General features: G+C 43.1%; 1 protein-coding gene across 1 annotated transcript in view; it reads right to left on the reverse strand.

The window, feature by feature from the left end:
• Nucleotides 1-16,599, reverse strand: part of LOC135215670 (N-alpha-acetyltransferase 35, NatC auxiliary subunit-like) — a 739,676-nt gene that overhangs the window by 134,139 nt on the left and 588,938 nt on the right. Inside the window, exon 6 of the mRNA XM_064250613.1 lies at nt 5,550-5,757. Within this exon, the coding sequence (XP_064106683.1) occupies nt 5,550-5,757 (208 nt within the window). The remainder of the gene's footprint in view (nt 1-5,549; nt 5,758-16,599) is intronic.

Below are 16,599 nucleotides of genomic sequence, written 5' to 3' on the forward strand. Positions count from 1 at the left end.
AAAAAACCTTTGGAGAGCTTAATACATAATTTTTGACCCAGCATTTTGTTTGGGGAGCTAAAACTAAAGAAAAGGCATGTGGATTAAATTTGTAACCATTTCTTGAAAAATAACTAAACAAAAATAATTTTTCTTTGATAAAATTGATACTTTTTACATATCGCTTTTTTGAGATTTTGTAGTGTTGATAGAAAGACGAAAAGAATTTGCAATATATCTTTTATTTTATACAGTTCAATTTTTATTATATGAAAATAAGAGAACCTTTTACATATGATATAAAGACAGGAATGAAACGGAAAAGTATTTAGTGTATATATATGAACAAAATCTCTTTTCAAACGAAATGGGTACAGTGGTACCTCGAGATACGAAAGGCTCAACTTATGAAAAACTCGAGATATGAAAGCTAATACGAAAAATTTTACTGCTCTACATACGAAAATTGCTCAAGATACGAAAGGTTGTTGCTGTAAAGTCCGAGATTCGCCCGGACCACCGATAACAATTTTGAAACTCGCACGCCGCCAACTGAGTAGACTCGCCACCATCCTCCTGCTCTCCCATTGGTTCCTGATGCTAGTCACCGCCATGAGATCCTTCTCTCCTATTGGTTAGCATCCTTCCATCATGCATCTACTACGTAGCGGCGTGCTTCGGCCACTCGGTAGCAGCATCGTTATCGTACGCATGCGGTATTCGTTCGTTCTAACGATTTTGTTTATTAACGTAAATTCGTTAGTGATTTCGTTGCAGTATATTACTTTATCGTGTGGTGTGAGAACTTTACTCTACTTATACGTAAATTATGGACAGTATATACGTAGTCATGGGTCCCAAGAAAGTTGAAATTCACGGAAAGAAGAGGATGCTCTCTTTGGAAACGAAGATGAAGATTATCAAGAAGTATGAAGCTGGTAAGCGATTGAGTGTGATCGCCAAGGAATACGACCGAAATCCGTTGACAATAGGCACCATCCTTAAGCAGAAGGATACCATCAAAGCAGCTACACTTTCCAAGGGCGTCACTATTTTGTCCAGCAAGAGGACCCACGTGCACGACGAGATGGAAAGGCTTCTTCTTGTCTGGATAAAAGACAAAGAAATTGCTGGCGATACGATAACGGAGACGGCAATCTCCCACAAGGCCAGCACTATTTTCGGCAATTTGATTGCCCAGGCTGAAGACGACGGAGGAGAAGGGACATCAACGCCAACCCCAGACTTCAAGGCTTTGCATGGGTGGTTCGAGAAATTCCGTAAATGGACTGGCATCCATTCGGTGGTGCGGCATGGGGAGGCTGCCAGCTCGGACACGAAAGCGGCCGAAGCCTATAAAAAGACGTTCGACGAGATGATGACCAAGGAAGGCTAGTTCTCAGCAAGTCTTCAACTGTGATGAGACGCCTTTTATGGAAAAAATGCCTCGTCGGATGTACATCACGGTGGAAAGAGAAGAAGCTACCCAGGCATAAGCCTAAGAAAGACAGGCTTACGCTCGCACTTTGTTCGAATGCCAGTGGGGATTACAAGGTGAAGCCCCTACTGGTCTATCATTCCGAGACTCCTCGAGCCTTCAAGGCCCACAAAGTGCTTAAGGAGAAGCTTCCAGTGATGTGGAGGGCTAATGCGAAAGCCTGGGTAACAAGGCTTTCATTCACGGAGTGGGTAAATCTATGCTTCGGCCCGACAGTAAAGAAATTCTTGGAAGAGAAGCGCTTCCCTCTGAAATATCTGCTGGTGTTGGACAATGCCCCTCCCCACCCTCCCATCCCTGGCCTCGAGGAAGATATCCTAGCGGAGTATTCCTTCACCAAGGTTCTTTATCTTCCGCCTAACACCACCCCTCTCCTCCAGCCCATGGACCAGCAAGTGATATCGGAGTTTAAGAAGCTGTATACGAAACATCTTTTCAAGAGATGTTTCGACATCACCGATACCACAAACCTCACCTTACGTGAATTTTGGAAGGAGCAGTTCGATGTTGTCATATGCATCCGACTCATTGACCAAGCTTGGCAGGAGGTTTCGAGGTGAACCTTGAATTCCTCGTGGAGGAAACTCTGGGCTGATGCCGTATCTGCCAGAGACTTCGAGGGATTCGACATGGGCGAAGCTGGTGCTGCAGATTCAGAAACAGTTGACGATCCTGAAACTGTTTTGCAACCAGATCTTGACGAGATCGTTGCACTCGGCAAGTCCATGGGGCTAGTCGTCGAAGAGGACAACATCAACGACCTTCTCGAGGAGCACCAAGAGGAGTTTACGACGGAAGACCTGAAGGAGTTGGAGGCCATGCAACATAACGTCGTTCAAGAGGAGTTCTCTAGCAGCGGCGAGGAGGAGGAGAACGACCTTATGACAACGGCAGAAATTAAAGATGTTCTAGCTGCTTTCCATAAAGTGCAATCATTTGTAGAAAAAGACACCCCGAAAAGGCTTACACAGGTCATATGCTTGCGCAGATCGATGAGGCTTGCCTGAGTCGTTTCAGGAACATTGTGAAAAGTAGGCAGAAGCAATCTTCCTTGGATAGTTATTTTTAAAGAGGCCTTTAGTATTAGCAGGAGTAAGCAAAAAGGAAGAACCAAGTGACACTAAAACACAGAAAGTTGAAAGTGGTGATGAAGTAAGAAAAAAAAAAAAAAAAAAAAAAATTAAAAATAAAAAGACAAAAAAAAACAAATTTTCATTTTAGTTTTTTGTAAAGTTGAGTGTTACAGTTTTGTTAATGTGTTTCGTAAATTTTAGTTTATGTATGTTTTCCTTACATTTTTTTATGTGTTTCATAAAGTTAAGTGTACTACGTACGTATCTGCCGTTTGTCCTCCTCCTCTGTCGCCACTTTCGGAGATAGCCTCACTCGAAAGGTAAGCTTCCACATTTTACTACATAAGTAAAGTATTTCTTGTATACCGTGTACACTAATACACTTTATTTACAGGTAATTAGCAGTAAGTATTAAGTTATGAAATTTACTGGGGTGTTTTTGGAGGGCTTGGAATGGATTAGCCATTTTACATGTAAAATGCGGTCCAAGATACGAAAAACTCATGATACGAAGGCTGCCTCGGAACGGATTAATTTCGTATCTCGAGGTACCATTGTATTTTCATTTAGAAAACTTCTAAGACAAAACTTCAGCTAACCACCGTTTTTGCATATTTTTTTCCATTCACAGGTCTTTTTGTACTTGCTTACAGTATGGTACATTTTGAAGCATGGCAAAGGTGGTTTGTTAGGACAGGTTTCACAGTGATATGTCGTTTGTCTTCTTTTGCACTGACTTTTTTTATTCAAGCAGCAGTCAGTACTTCTTATACTGCAAACAATACAATCAGGCTTTTGATTTTTGTCTACAAATTGAGTAATGAAATGCCTGCCTGTGAGTCTGTTTGATGATAGTGAGTCCAGTCTCCTCTTACCAATCAGTGGCCTTTTTGAATAACCTTCCAACAATCCATTTGCAAAGCCATGTAAACTGGTACAAGATAAGAATTACTGTTTGATCAGTGGTAACTAAACATTGATCAAATGGTAACTCTTATTCAAACTTTTCCAGGCTGAAACTAAGCTAACCTACACACTACCAAGCATAGGCTACATAGTTGTGTGAGTAATACAAAAACAAATGGAACAATCATTATCATAGATAAAAATGTAAAACTAGAGCAGAAAACCAAAAGTAATCTAACCTTCACAACTGTGCATGTGAAGCAAAGCAAGAAAAAATAATAATGACTGGTGTTATGAGTTTAGCTTGCATTGCTCAGTCAGTGCTAACTTTTCAACACTATCCAAATAAACTGGCTAAATCAGTCGGTACTCATTTTTCATTTCCCAAGCAACATCCACGAAGCCTAGCCCTCTAAAACACATTTTCTTCTAGTTCCACAAACAATATCCACGAATCCTAGCCTATCTAAACACTGGCAAGTAGGGTAAAAAACCGCATGGTACAGGGGTGGACCATGTACGATCAATGTGTACAACCCCAAGAAAAGTACATTATAACGCGTCCTGACACCGGAGTAGAGGTCTTTAGCTCCGTTTCTCACCAACAACAAGTCGCGTCTGATGCCCATCTCCGATGTCAGGACGTGTTATAATGTACTTTTTTTGGGGTTGTACACATTGATCGTACATGGTCCACCCCTGTACCATGCAGTTTTTTACCCTATGTCTCGACTAGGCAAATCCTCCTCTCTCTCTTTCTCTCTACTTCTTCCTCTGTTTCTCTATTTATATATATATTAGATTTACATATCTATGAAAGAAAAAAAGTATATGTCTTTATATAGCCTAATATCAAAACATACATAGTTTACTCATTCATATATTTGGGTATATCTATGATCGATTAAAAGGCACAAAATTTAAATGGCCGGTCAAAGGGCCAAACATAACATTTAGATTCTGGCCATTATATCTGCTGTATTTTACTATTACATAAGCTGGTAGTAACTTATCAAAACATTACTTTCAATCAGCATAACAAAAATGCATTTTCATAACAAAAAATACATTAATATGTAAAACATACCAATTTATAGTGAATAAATGAACAAAATACAAGTCCCCTCTTGCCCAGCTGCGCATAAATAGACATTAAGTTCTTTTGTTATTGTCATGTTTCGGGACGCCACCAGTAGATGGTGCTAGATATTGCCATTAGGTTTTCTATGATTGTAAATCAAAGGAAATAAACCAGTAATTTTAAGGGTAAACATATTTCTATGGTGGTAAAAACCAGTGTCAACACTCGCTCTTCTAAAACAATTGACTGTAGTCGCTCAGGGACGACAGCCACACTCTACGGGTTATGGGTAATGTATTAAGGTAACTTTTAAAGGGAATTACAGTAACTTTAATTTCATTTAAAAGTTAGCTGAAACCTTACGTAAAGACTACTCTTTCTCTCTCTCACTCTCATAGTCAGGGTAGTAAAGTGGTTGAGAAGACTTCTAAAATAGACTGGCTGGTGGGAAGGGGGAAAGAAGAGAGAAGTATGTTGTACACATGAAATTTTCACACACTTATATTTTTACCAACTATTTATTTATTTTTCATGGGTAATGTATTAAGTTAGCATTTAAATGAAATTACAGTAACTTTAATTTCATTTAAAAGTTAACTTGATATTTAGGGAGTGTGATTAGGGTCATATTTAGTGTTCAAGCTCCAGCAGTAAGCATTTATTAACATTTTTAGAGACCGTGCCAAACTTACGCAAAACTTCCTCTTGCACGAAGGGGTCTGGAACCTAACCTTGTGTAAGTTCGGGGTATTACTGTATATTCATTAAAAAAATAAAAGATAGATTCCACCGGGAAAATTGTGATTACCAGCTAGTCAGAAAGAGCTCACAAACATATGTCTTCATCCAGGCAGGCAGGCCTACCAGATAGTAGTTACTGAATAACCACCTTGTTCAAGAATTTAATGCCCGTATTCCCGCCTACACTGAAAGTAATTCCAAATGTAAAGGAGTGAGGGTTTGTATATCGTGTAGGAACAAACACTACGTAATTATACAGTAGTAGTATTACCTTTATTCCCATCGTCATCTTTAGGTGGCTTTGGTCTTAGGCCACGGCCTATTGTATTCTGCATAATACAGACAAGTTCTGTACATGATGCTAAACACCTTTCAGCCTCTGGAATTGATGCCTGTTCTCTTCTCATAAGAGCTGCAAGTGCTGCATAAAACAGACGCATAAACCGGATTCGAGAAAACAAAGCTACCGCATCTTCATGCTGTAAAATAAAGCAAAACAATTTAATTCACTGAAACCTCAATATTGTGCTAAAGCAATATAGAAACACAACAGGAATTCTATAGTAACAAAGTCTCATCGAAATGCTGACAAGTACATCCAGAAATTTATACTCCAGAACTGTTGACCACTGATACTGTAGGCCAATGCTTTATCAATTCAACCACAAAGGATAATGTATTGTTATTAACTGGTTGGTAATTCATATACACAGGAAGGTTACTGTTAGCATCCAATATCTGGTGAAAAATGGGTTTCAATCTGAAGTGCTGTATATTTCCATGTATATGACAACCTTTAGATAATAAGGGGTAAAAAAAAAATTATTGCAAATTTTCATGAATTTATCTCATATCTGTAGTATAAGACAACTGCTAAATTACAAAACCATCTGTGTATAGGCTAGCTTTTGCAACAACAGGTATCTTATGAAATAATGGTTATGGCTATGAAAGATAAGGTTTCAGGTTCACAATCCCTTATCCAAAACTTAAGGTGTTAAGTATGCCACTACTAACTTTAAGGGGGCAGGCCAGTACCCCCATATATGGGGTATAGGGCAAAAAATGCAAAGTCATGATAAAATTCATGGAGCTCCATATAGCAATGGAGAATGAGTATACAAAATATTTCGTCAAAATTCCTCTTACTTTCATAGCTTCAGGGTAATTAGTAAAAGTAAAACATTGATCTGTAAAAGAAAATGTAATATTTCTTCTTATGGTAAATTTTTATAATTATTTCAAACAAATTGTCAGCAATGGTGTAGCAGGATCACAAGCTTAAAAAAACAAGTGGGCAAATCCCCCAACATAAACCTAATCAATCCAGCTACCAAACTCACCTTCAGTCACACTTTCCTCTTTACAATACTGAATACATGCAGCACAATTGACCTACCCACACAAAGAACAAAAAAAAAAGCACAAACACATGTACTCACCCAACTCCAGATACTTCGGGCTATGCTGTGCTGTCCGTTGGTCGAGGTCGCTGAGACACTAACAACAACAACCAAGAACCACAACCCCACAACTCAACAACAACAACAACAACCAGGACACACAACCCAATAACAAACAAGGAATACAACCACAACTCAACAACACAGCAAACCAGGACCACAACTCAACACAACAAACAAGGAATACAACCAGAACAAAATACCACTGCATAACCACCACCACACAACAAAACACAAAAAGGCAACACACACACACCCACCACAACAACACCAAGGAATCACAACAACTCACAACCACACCTAGAAACCACAACAGCTCCCAACAATAACCCTCAAGCATAACAACTCACAAATAACTCAACAGAAACTCACAAGCACAACAAATCTAACAGCACAGGCACAACAACTCCAAAGCAAACAACATCAACTTAACAACAACCAAACAACAAACTAATAACACACAAAATTTAACTGACTTCCAATGCCTTCAATAGACTGCTGCCGACACTACTGACCATCACCGATTCTGACCAAAAACACAGAACTCTAACAAGTAACTCCAGTTGCACCAGCAGACAACCCAGAACTCAACAACAGCCAATTCAATCGTTAACCATCCAACCACCAATTACTCTCTCTCTCTCTCTCTCTCTCTCTCTCTCTAGGACGTTGTCAAATGGAACTCCCATAACTCCTCCATAATGGCACCTGCAGAGATCCCATGAGTCACACGAGGGAAAGTTCTCAGCTTACCACCCTTCAGTGCGAGCAGAAACATGATAGAGGGTACATGTTCGAGATTCACCTCTGACATTCGCTTGGTTTTCTGTCTTTTTCTTTATTGGCAAGAATTTCATCATGCCAAAGAGAAAAATACAAGCAAAACATCTCACTAACATACAGAAGAAGAAAATTCGCTCTAATAAGAGTTCAGAAAAACATAATATCGGCGATATTAGCGTAGTTCGTGGAGAGAGAGAGAAGGCTATGGTCTTTGAGCAAAGGGGTCTTCATTTATGATAAATAACATAGTTTTGGTTTATTAATACCCAAAAATTAATATAAAATTCAAAATAATCATGATTTATTAACATTTGCCTTTGTAAAAAGAGAGTACACGCTCAAGTTACACCTATGACATTCACTTGCTTTTACGTCAGTTTTTCTTTGTTTCCGCAAGAATTTCATCATGCCAAAGAGGAAAAGACAAGGAAAACATCTCGCTAACAGAAGAAGAAAATTCACTCTAATCAGCCGAGTTAGTGAAGGAGAGAGAGAGCGTTGCGTAGGAAGGAGTGCCCGGTCTCGCCTGACGCAGTGCCCCAGCTATGATCTATGAGCAAAGGGATCTTCATTTATGATTAAATTATGATAAATAACATAGCTTTGGTTTAATAATACACAAAATGGAATATAAATTCATAATCATCATGATTTATTAAGGGATTTTGACGTAAGGAAAAATCTATTTCTGGGCGATTGGCTCGTGTCGCCAGCGAAATATCCTTTAATCTATTATTTCTAGGGTAAATGTACTAACACATACCAGAGAATAAATAAAATAAAGAAAAAGGTCAGTATAACTGACTCGCTCACCCTCCAAGAGGGTGTCGGTATGAACACTAGGCGAGTGAGACCACTACCACGAGCCAAATACCAATAGAAATCTCCCACAACAAAACCCTCCATGAGGAGAGCCGACCCACAGTGAGCAGCTCGTACTACTACTACTCCATCCCATGCTGCCGACTGCTGCGCCTCTGGTGGCCATCCTGAAGTTAGCAGACAATCTTGGGCGATGGGATGGGTAGGGCGGGATTTCGCTGGCGACACGAGCCAATCGCCCAGAAATAGATTTTTCCTTACGTCAAAATCCCTTTTCTGGGCTCAGCTCGTGTCGCTGCGCGAAATCGTACCAGAGAAATAGCACAAGATTGTAAACAAAAGTAATAAAATAAATCAGAATAGGTCTCAAATAAAAAATAAAGTAAATATAAAAAAGAATATAATTGCTAAAAAGATACAAATACACAGTGATACAAAATAGAAATATGCTTAAATTACCCTTAATTCTAAACATGTTTCTTATCATAAGGTAATTACATATGTACAGAGGTAAATTGGCTTACATGTAACAAAATGGTATCTGTGTAAAGGCATGTATCAAAAATATATGCAATTAAAATAATCAAATGAACAAATTAAGCAACAAGGATAATATATAAGGAATGCATATGACTTAATATACAAAACCCATAACCATTATAAATGAGATGTATCCCCTAGCATAAAAATAAGGGGGTAACATCCATGAGATCAAAATCCATAATCATCTGTGAGTGTCCCTAGTCAAAAAATAGGGGGCACACACTACATCATCATATAAGCAGCTAAGACACCAGGTGAATGTAAATGAACACGGTAGGAATAGACGAACTGTTGGTGAAGCAGGTAGAAAGGAGGACTGAATCTTCTACTACAATTTAACTAGAATCAGGGGAAACTATGTTTTCCCGCTGCTACTGCTGAAAATTTCAGAGCTTCCAAGGACTTAAGGTAATGGCGTTTGAACACTGTCGGCGATTTCCATCCGGTATACTTTTTCAACTCATCGAAGTTCATGTGTTGGAAATAATTAATTGAGGTGGCTACTGCCCTGACATCATGTACTTTCGGGAAAGAGTCAGGATTGGCTTGCTTAATAAAGTACAGGATTTGTTGCCTGATGCCTTTAATGGATAAAGTTCCACCTTTTTCCCTCCATTAAAGAGGGGACCCGATGAGGATGAGGAGGTCCTGGACAGAAAGGCTCGTAAAGTTGTAACTGGGCAAAGAGATACGTCTTGTGGAAGGGGTAGTACCTTCCAAGGTTCCCACCTCATCAAAGGGTCTTCATTCTTTGCTAAAAAACTACGTTCCGGAGAAAGTAGTACCTCCCCTGTGGGAAGGAATTGAATATGATCCGGATCTCTGGACAAAGCCGACAGTTCTGAAATTCTTGCTCCTGAAGCTAAGCTTAATAAAAACAGTGTTTTCCTTAAGAGCATTATAAACGAGCATGTGTCATTATCGGTTTCTGAAGCCAGTTTTAGAACATCGTTTAAGAACCATGACACTGACGTAGGCCTTACAGAAGGTCTAAGTCTAGCACATGCCTTAGGAATAGACGAGAAGTAGGAATCCGTCAAGTCTATGTTGAACCCAAATTGAAATATCTTTTCAAGGCTGACTTGTTTGTCGTAATCGTGCTAGCTGCTAAACCTTTTTCAAATAAGGATCTGAAAAAGGATATAGCTGAATTAACTGTCATGATTCTAATATCAGATTCTCTCAGGAAGATTGCTAACTTTTTGACAGCAGCATCATACTGTCTCAAAGTTGAATCCCTTTTATCGGATTCCAGGAAGAGAATATTCTGAGGGTCAATATTCGCATCTCTTTTTGCCGCAAACTTCATGAATCCATAAAGTTAGGGTTTTTGAGAATCCCTGAGGAAGCGAACACAGTCTTCGTTTGTACTGACTGGGAGAGCCTGGGATTGGGGATCCAAAGAGGACGAAGGCCCAGCTCCAGAATTAGGGGATACCAATTGCTCTTCGGCCAGTCTGGGGCTACTAGAGCCACTCGACCCTTGAACGTCCTGAGTTTGTTTAAAACTTTCATAAGGAGATTCACTGGGGGGAAGACATAAATCTTCTTCCAGTTGTTCCAGTCTAGAGCCAGGCGTCCGTGGCATAAGCCAGAGGGTCCAGGTTGGGGGCTACATAACAGGGGAGTTTGTGATTCGCTTGGGACGCGAAGAGATCCACCTGTAGCCCTGGGACTCTTTGAAGGATCCATTGGAACGAACTGTTGTCCAGTGACCACCCTTCCGACTCTAGGGGTACTGATCGGGATAACGCGTCTGCTATGACGTTTCTCACTCCAGCTATGTGAGTGGAGGAGAGATGCCAACTGAACTTGTCTGCCAGGGAGAAGATGGCTACCATCACATGATTTAGATGACGTGACTTGGAGCCTCCTCTGTTTTATACAATGTACTACCACTGCGCTGTCCAGAACTAGCTTTATGTGGGAGTACTTTGGTGGGCGCAACCTTTTTAGAGTCAAGAACACTGCCATTGCCTCCAGTACGTTTATATGGAACTGACTGAACTGAGGTGACCAAGTTCCTTGAACCTTTTGGACGTGGGAATACCCTCCCCAACCGCTTAAGGACGCGTCTGTGTGGATGGTAATCCCTGGTGGAGGGAACTGAAGGGGTACTGACACTGACAAATTCTTGACTTTCGCCCACGGCCGAAGTCGATTCTTTAGAATCAGAGGGACTGAGGATAGTTTGTCCCTGGACCTGACATTTGCTCGTGAGCGCCAGATTCTGGTTAGGTCTTTCAGTTTGGCTTTCATTAAGACGTTCGTCACTGATGCAAACTGGAGAGAACCCAGGATCCTCTCCTGAGCTCTCCTTGACGCCAGTTTGTGACTTAGAAATTGCTTGACTGACTTCGCTATTTCTTTCCTTTTGGTTGATGGAATCGACAGAGTATGGGAGGATAGATTCCATTGAATGCCCAGCCACTGAAAGTCTGACTCTGGAGTGAGTCTTGACTTGGTCCTGTTTATCTTGAAGCCTAGATATTCCAGGAACTGAATCACTTTCAGTGTAGCTCTGTTGCATTCCTCGACTGTTGAAGCCCAGATCAACCAATCGTCGAGATACGCTACTACCATAATCCCTTGCGATCTTGAGTTGTTTGTACTACCACTTCCGCTAGTTTCGTGAACACCCTGGGTGCCACGTTGAGTCCGAAGGGGACTACCTTGAAGGAGAATGTCTGGTCTCCTATCTTGAAACCCAGATATGGACGGAAGTGTCTTGCAATAGGGATATGATAGTAGGCGTCTGTAAGATCGATAGAGGTGGTGACGGCCCCACGGGGGGAAGTAGGTCCGCACCTGTGAGATCGTGAGCATCTTGAACTTGTCGCAGCGGATGGCTAAGTTTAAGCGGGACAAGTCTAAGATTACCCTTCTTTTTTGTGAGCCTTTCTTTGGCACGCTGAACAAGCGACCTTGAAATTTTAATCTCTTGACTCTCGCTATAGCTCCTTTCTGAAGGAGGTCGTCTGCGTACTCTGTCAATTCCTTGGAAGGAAGTTGACGGAAAGGTCTGGATGGAGGTGGGTTCGTCAACCAGCTCCAACCAGGCCTTTTGACACTATGCTCTGAGCCCATTGGCTGAAGTTCCACCGGTGGCGAAAGTGAAACAGCCTCCCTCCTACCTGAAGTTCTTCATTGGTTCTGGTAACCGCCTCGGCCTCCTCTGAAGTGCTTTCCCCTGTTAAAGGGGCCTCCCGATCCTCTCCCACGAAAGGAACGCTTACCTCTGCCTCCCTTACCCGAGCGGTCATACTTCTGCGAAGCTTGACTCTCGAAGGCTTGATTGTAAGCTGGGGAGATGGCGTAAGAGGTGGAGGGCTGAGGCTGAGGGGATATCACATAAATGGCTGTGATTGAGCCTTAGAGGTGGAAGGTTGGGCAGTTTGCACTAAGGGCACCGTTGGAACTTGCTGAGGAAAGCGTGGCTGCTTTTTCTGGTAAGGATGGAAACGCCTAGGTTTCCTCTGTCCCTTACCTTTAGGTGTTAAGTCTTGTCTCCTCTTAGCCGTAAGGCCCCAACGGTCCTTAAGGCTCTGGTTTAGCCTCGTAGCCTCTGATTGTACTTCCTTCACCATAGCTTCTGGGAAGAGATCTGCTCCCCAGATGTTAGACGAGAGTAACCTATTCGGCTCATGTCGAATGGTTGCCTCTTGCAGGACATGCTTCCTACAATTCGTTCTAGCAGTGGCAAACTCAAACATATCCGACTGTACCGTTTGAGTCAGGGCTTTGGTCATGAGCTTAAAAAGCGGTTCTGAGCCATAAGCTATGGTTGCTACCTCGGACATAGCCATAGAGTAATCGATCTGGCTAATCGCGATTTCGCGTCAAATTCAGCCTGAATAAGGCTATCTGGGAGCCTGGGTAGCTTTTCACCAAACTGCTCCATAGCACAGTCCGGTTTGAGTTTGCCAGCTGAGAAGGTGTTTGGCAAGTCCTCCCACAATTCTCCGGCTGAGGGAGCAACGGAGATGTGGGATCTGCTTCCTTTAATTGAGGCATGGGTTCCCCCTTCTGGGCCGCTGGGATGGTAGACCTAGCGATCTTTGTCAGGAACGGGAGCGGGGTACTCTCCTCCATTGTGAAAATGGTAAAGGGACTCTTGAAAGGTTGTATCCTGGTATTAGAACAATCCATGTCCTCTAAACATCTGAGCCATTCTCTCTGAGCCTGGTCTCGTGAATAGAGGACTGTCTCCTTTGGTACCCTATCATCCCGAACCATGGCCTGAAGCTGTAAGCCTTGCGTAGCCTATGAACGGAGGCTGGAGGTCTTCCGGAAAGAACTCGAAGTCCTCTATCCTTCGAGTTCCGAATTCCGGTATGGAGATGAGACCGTCTTGGAAGGGGGCGTATGACGCTACTCTCCATGGATTGTTCATCGAGAACGGAGGTAGTGAGTCATACGGAGGAAGCTGATTTCCACTCGTATTGGAAAGTGAAGGAGAGGCTAGAGGGGCTTCTCTCAGTCCGGCTATAATGGAGTCCTGGGAAGTAATCCTATCCGACAGACGAGAGATCATTTGTTCCATGCTACTCTTTAAGGACCCAACCAGGTCGCCCACCTGTTGCAACAGACCAGCATTGGAGTCCAAGGCCGGAGCTGCTGCGGAGGTGGAGGGGTGGCTCTGAACCGGAACTAAGGGTAGCGGAACTGGTGACTCTGCCGGGGTGCGATATCTCTCTAGAGGATTTACTCCTCGAGGACTTAGAGCCGGAGCCAGAAGCTTTAGACCTGTCTGCTCCGGGATTGCCAGCCGGAGACTTACGTGAGGAGGAAGACGCCGAAGTCGACTTCTTAGAAGACGACGACGTCTTAGTCAAGGATTTCACTGCTTGACCCTTGACCTTAGGTCTAACCGAAGCGTCAGGAGGAGTATATAATTCATCGCCTGTAAAGCCTTGGAAGGATGGAGAGGTTGCAGGAGTAGAAGAAACAGTCACACCCAAGGGTGACCCTTGGGTGTCCACCATACCTACCTCGACCAACAGGTCGTCTACACCTACCATAGGTTCCACATTAATATCTAAAGTCGCGACGTCCGTGGAGATATCCTGGTCTTGGTCGGTTAATGAGGCAGCCAGCTGTTGTTGGATGAAGGCGATAGTAGGGGCGCCTCTACTGGTCGACGTATCCTGTCGCCTTGCCTCCGGGGAAGATTAACAGCGCCAACCGCTTCTCCAAGATGTAGGGCATACCCTTGGCGGCGTTTTTCCCAAAACCACCGACCCAGGCCCGCAGGGTTGCCAGCGCGGTATCTTTCACTGCCGGCGCCTGGAAGAGAGGGCGAAGATTAGATTTAAGAATCACTTAAAACTAAACTTAAAATATAACTTAAACTTAGATGCCTTAAGTTAAAGTGGATGATGAAAACTTAAGCACTAAAACAGAAGCGGAGCAGCTACCGGAGATGGAATACTCACCCCTTCTAACAGCTGGCTCACCAGATCGTAACATATGGTACACGTCTCATGGTACCAGACCTGGATGTCCCCGTGCAGAGTCGCGCATGGAGCCATGGGACCGGCAAAACTTAGTGTTCCACATAGGGTCCTGAAGTGTGGCGGCGCATCCCGGATGCTCACAGTTGGTGGCCTGTAAGTGGGAAGACACATGAGTATCTTAAAGAATAACACTTACAGGCTAAAGGACAGAAGAACTCCGTTGCATGCCGGAGCTCGGAAAAAATTTGGGCATAACCCCCCCCTGCATTGCCTGAATAGGCTATAATCCCGGAGATATCCGGTAAGACATGTAAAAAGGGGGGGGGGAAGGTTTAAGGTACTTAAGATAAACTTATAGTTAATCTAATAACACTTAAACCTAAAACTCAAACGAACCGGAACGAGTCCAGTGCGTGGCGGAGTGTAGTAACTCAGCGGTACGGTAAGGTTAGTAGGGACCTACTGTATGTTCCGGTCCATTCTACTGGATGGACTAACATCTTCCCGCTGGATGCTAGGACTCCGATCAGGAAAGGAGTCCAAGTAAGGTCGGGAAGAGCGAGGAGACATACAGGCTCGAGCGAACCGGAGCGACCAGGAAGCAACGGATGGGGGGAAACCAGTACCCTCCACCACGTTACCACCGGGCCGGACCGATGAGCCGGAGAGATCGCGTCCAGTCTGGGTCTGTCCCGTCTCTCTGGCCCCTCCGCCTGAGGGGGGGGTGGGGGGGAGAGGGAGGCATGCTCGGGTATGTGGAGCGAGCGTGGGCAGACCGACCCACCCTCCCCGACTCATGGAAGAGCGAGAGGAGGGGGGAAGGGGACTGTGGGCAGGCGTCTGGCTGTCTCGTGATCGCGTAGTGACCACGAGACGGTAAGACTAACAAAAGACAACTAAGCCTAGGACCAACCAACTGATCAGAGAGATGCTATCGGGAAGCAACTGAACTGAAAAGCGGTAGCATGGAGACCCACTGGGCCAAAACCGACTGATCAGAGAGATGCTATAGGAAGCAACCGAACTGAGTGGACGGTAGCATAGGCTCGATGAGCCAGGACCTAGGCTAAGCCAGACGCTAACTAACCAAACCATAACAAAATACATGGAATAAATAAATAAAAGAAAGAAAACAATAAAGTAGGAGAAAAAATCCAGGAGTGTACCGACTAACCCGAAGGAAAGTCTACCACTCAAAGCTAGTCAGAGGCCGATACTAAGAGCCGGGACTAGGGTCTGGAAAGAAGAAGCCTACATAAGGTAAAAGACATGCATGCATGGCAAACCTGAGTAGACAGTACCCTAAGTAAAACGGATAATTAATATAGAGCGTACATATATAAGGGGATGTTCTAGGTATGGGAGACCGAGAACGAACCCACCACGCGGCAGAACCATGCTGCCATGCTTCCGACCCCAAGTACGTATTTATACCTAAAAAACGGCAAATACTGACTGAGGGCCGAAAAGAATCAACTAACCATAATTACTGAGTACTTAACTTAGCTGCTGCAATAGCTGCACGCTCCATTATAGATAAATCCAACGAAAGGGCACAAAAAACACAGAGAGAAAAATATCACAACCGACTCGTGTGCGCTAACTTGAAAGGATGGCCACCAGAGGCGCAGCAGTCGGCAGCATGGGATGGAGTAGTAGTAGTACGAGCTGCTCACTCTGTGGGTCGGCTCTCCTCATGGAGGGTTTTTGTTGTGGGAGATTTCTATTGGTATTTGGCTCGTGGTAGTGGTCTCACTCGCCTAGTGTTCATACCGACACCCTCTTGGAGGGTGAGCGAGTCAGTTATACTGACCTTTTCTTTATTTTATTTATTCTCTGGTATGTGTTAGTACATTTACCCTAGAAATAATAGATTAAAGGATATTTCGCGCAGCGACACGAGCTGAGCCCAGAAATCATTTTTTTCCTGATTTATAGGTTTTATTTTTTTACCGTAATGAAAAAAACCATTTCTAGCAAAAAAAATTTACTTTTAGAAAAAAATCTCTTCATTTAATTGGAGGTTACATCAGGTCTATACATGGTAGTAACCCAAGGTCTTAATATTAAGTATCATGGGAGGAAATAGAATTTGAAAATGGTTACTTTTGGGATAAAATCACCCTGGCAACACAAAACCAAAGGTCAGAGGCGAAAATCATATGCGGTTTGGAGATGTCCCAAGTCACCTGATTAAGTGTTATGAACGGCAAAGTCCTGTCCTTCAAAAATGGCAATGGCCAGCCCCGTCCCC

This window comes from Macrobrachium nipponense, chromosome 5, assembly GCF_015104395.2.
Source record: "Macrobrachium nipponense isolate FS-2020 chromosome 5, ASM1510439v2, whole genome shotgun sequence".
In the NCBI taxonomy this organism is placed as follows: domain Eukaryota; kingdom Metazoa; phylum Arthropoda; class Malacostraca; order Decapoda; family Palaemonidae; genus Macrobrachium; species Macrobrachium nipponense.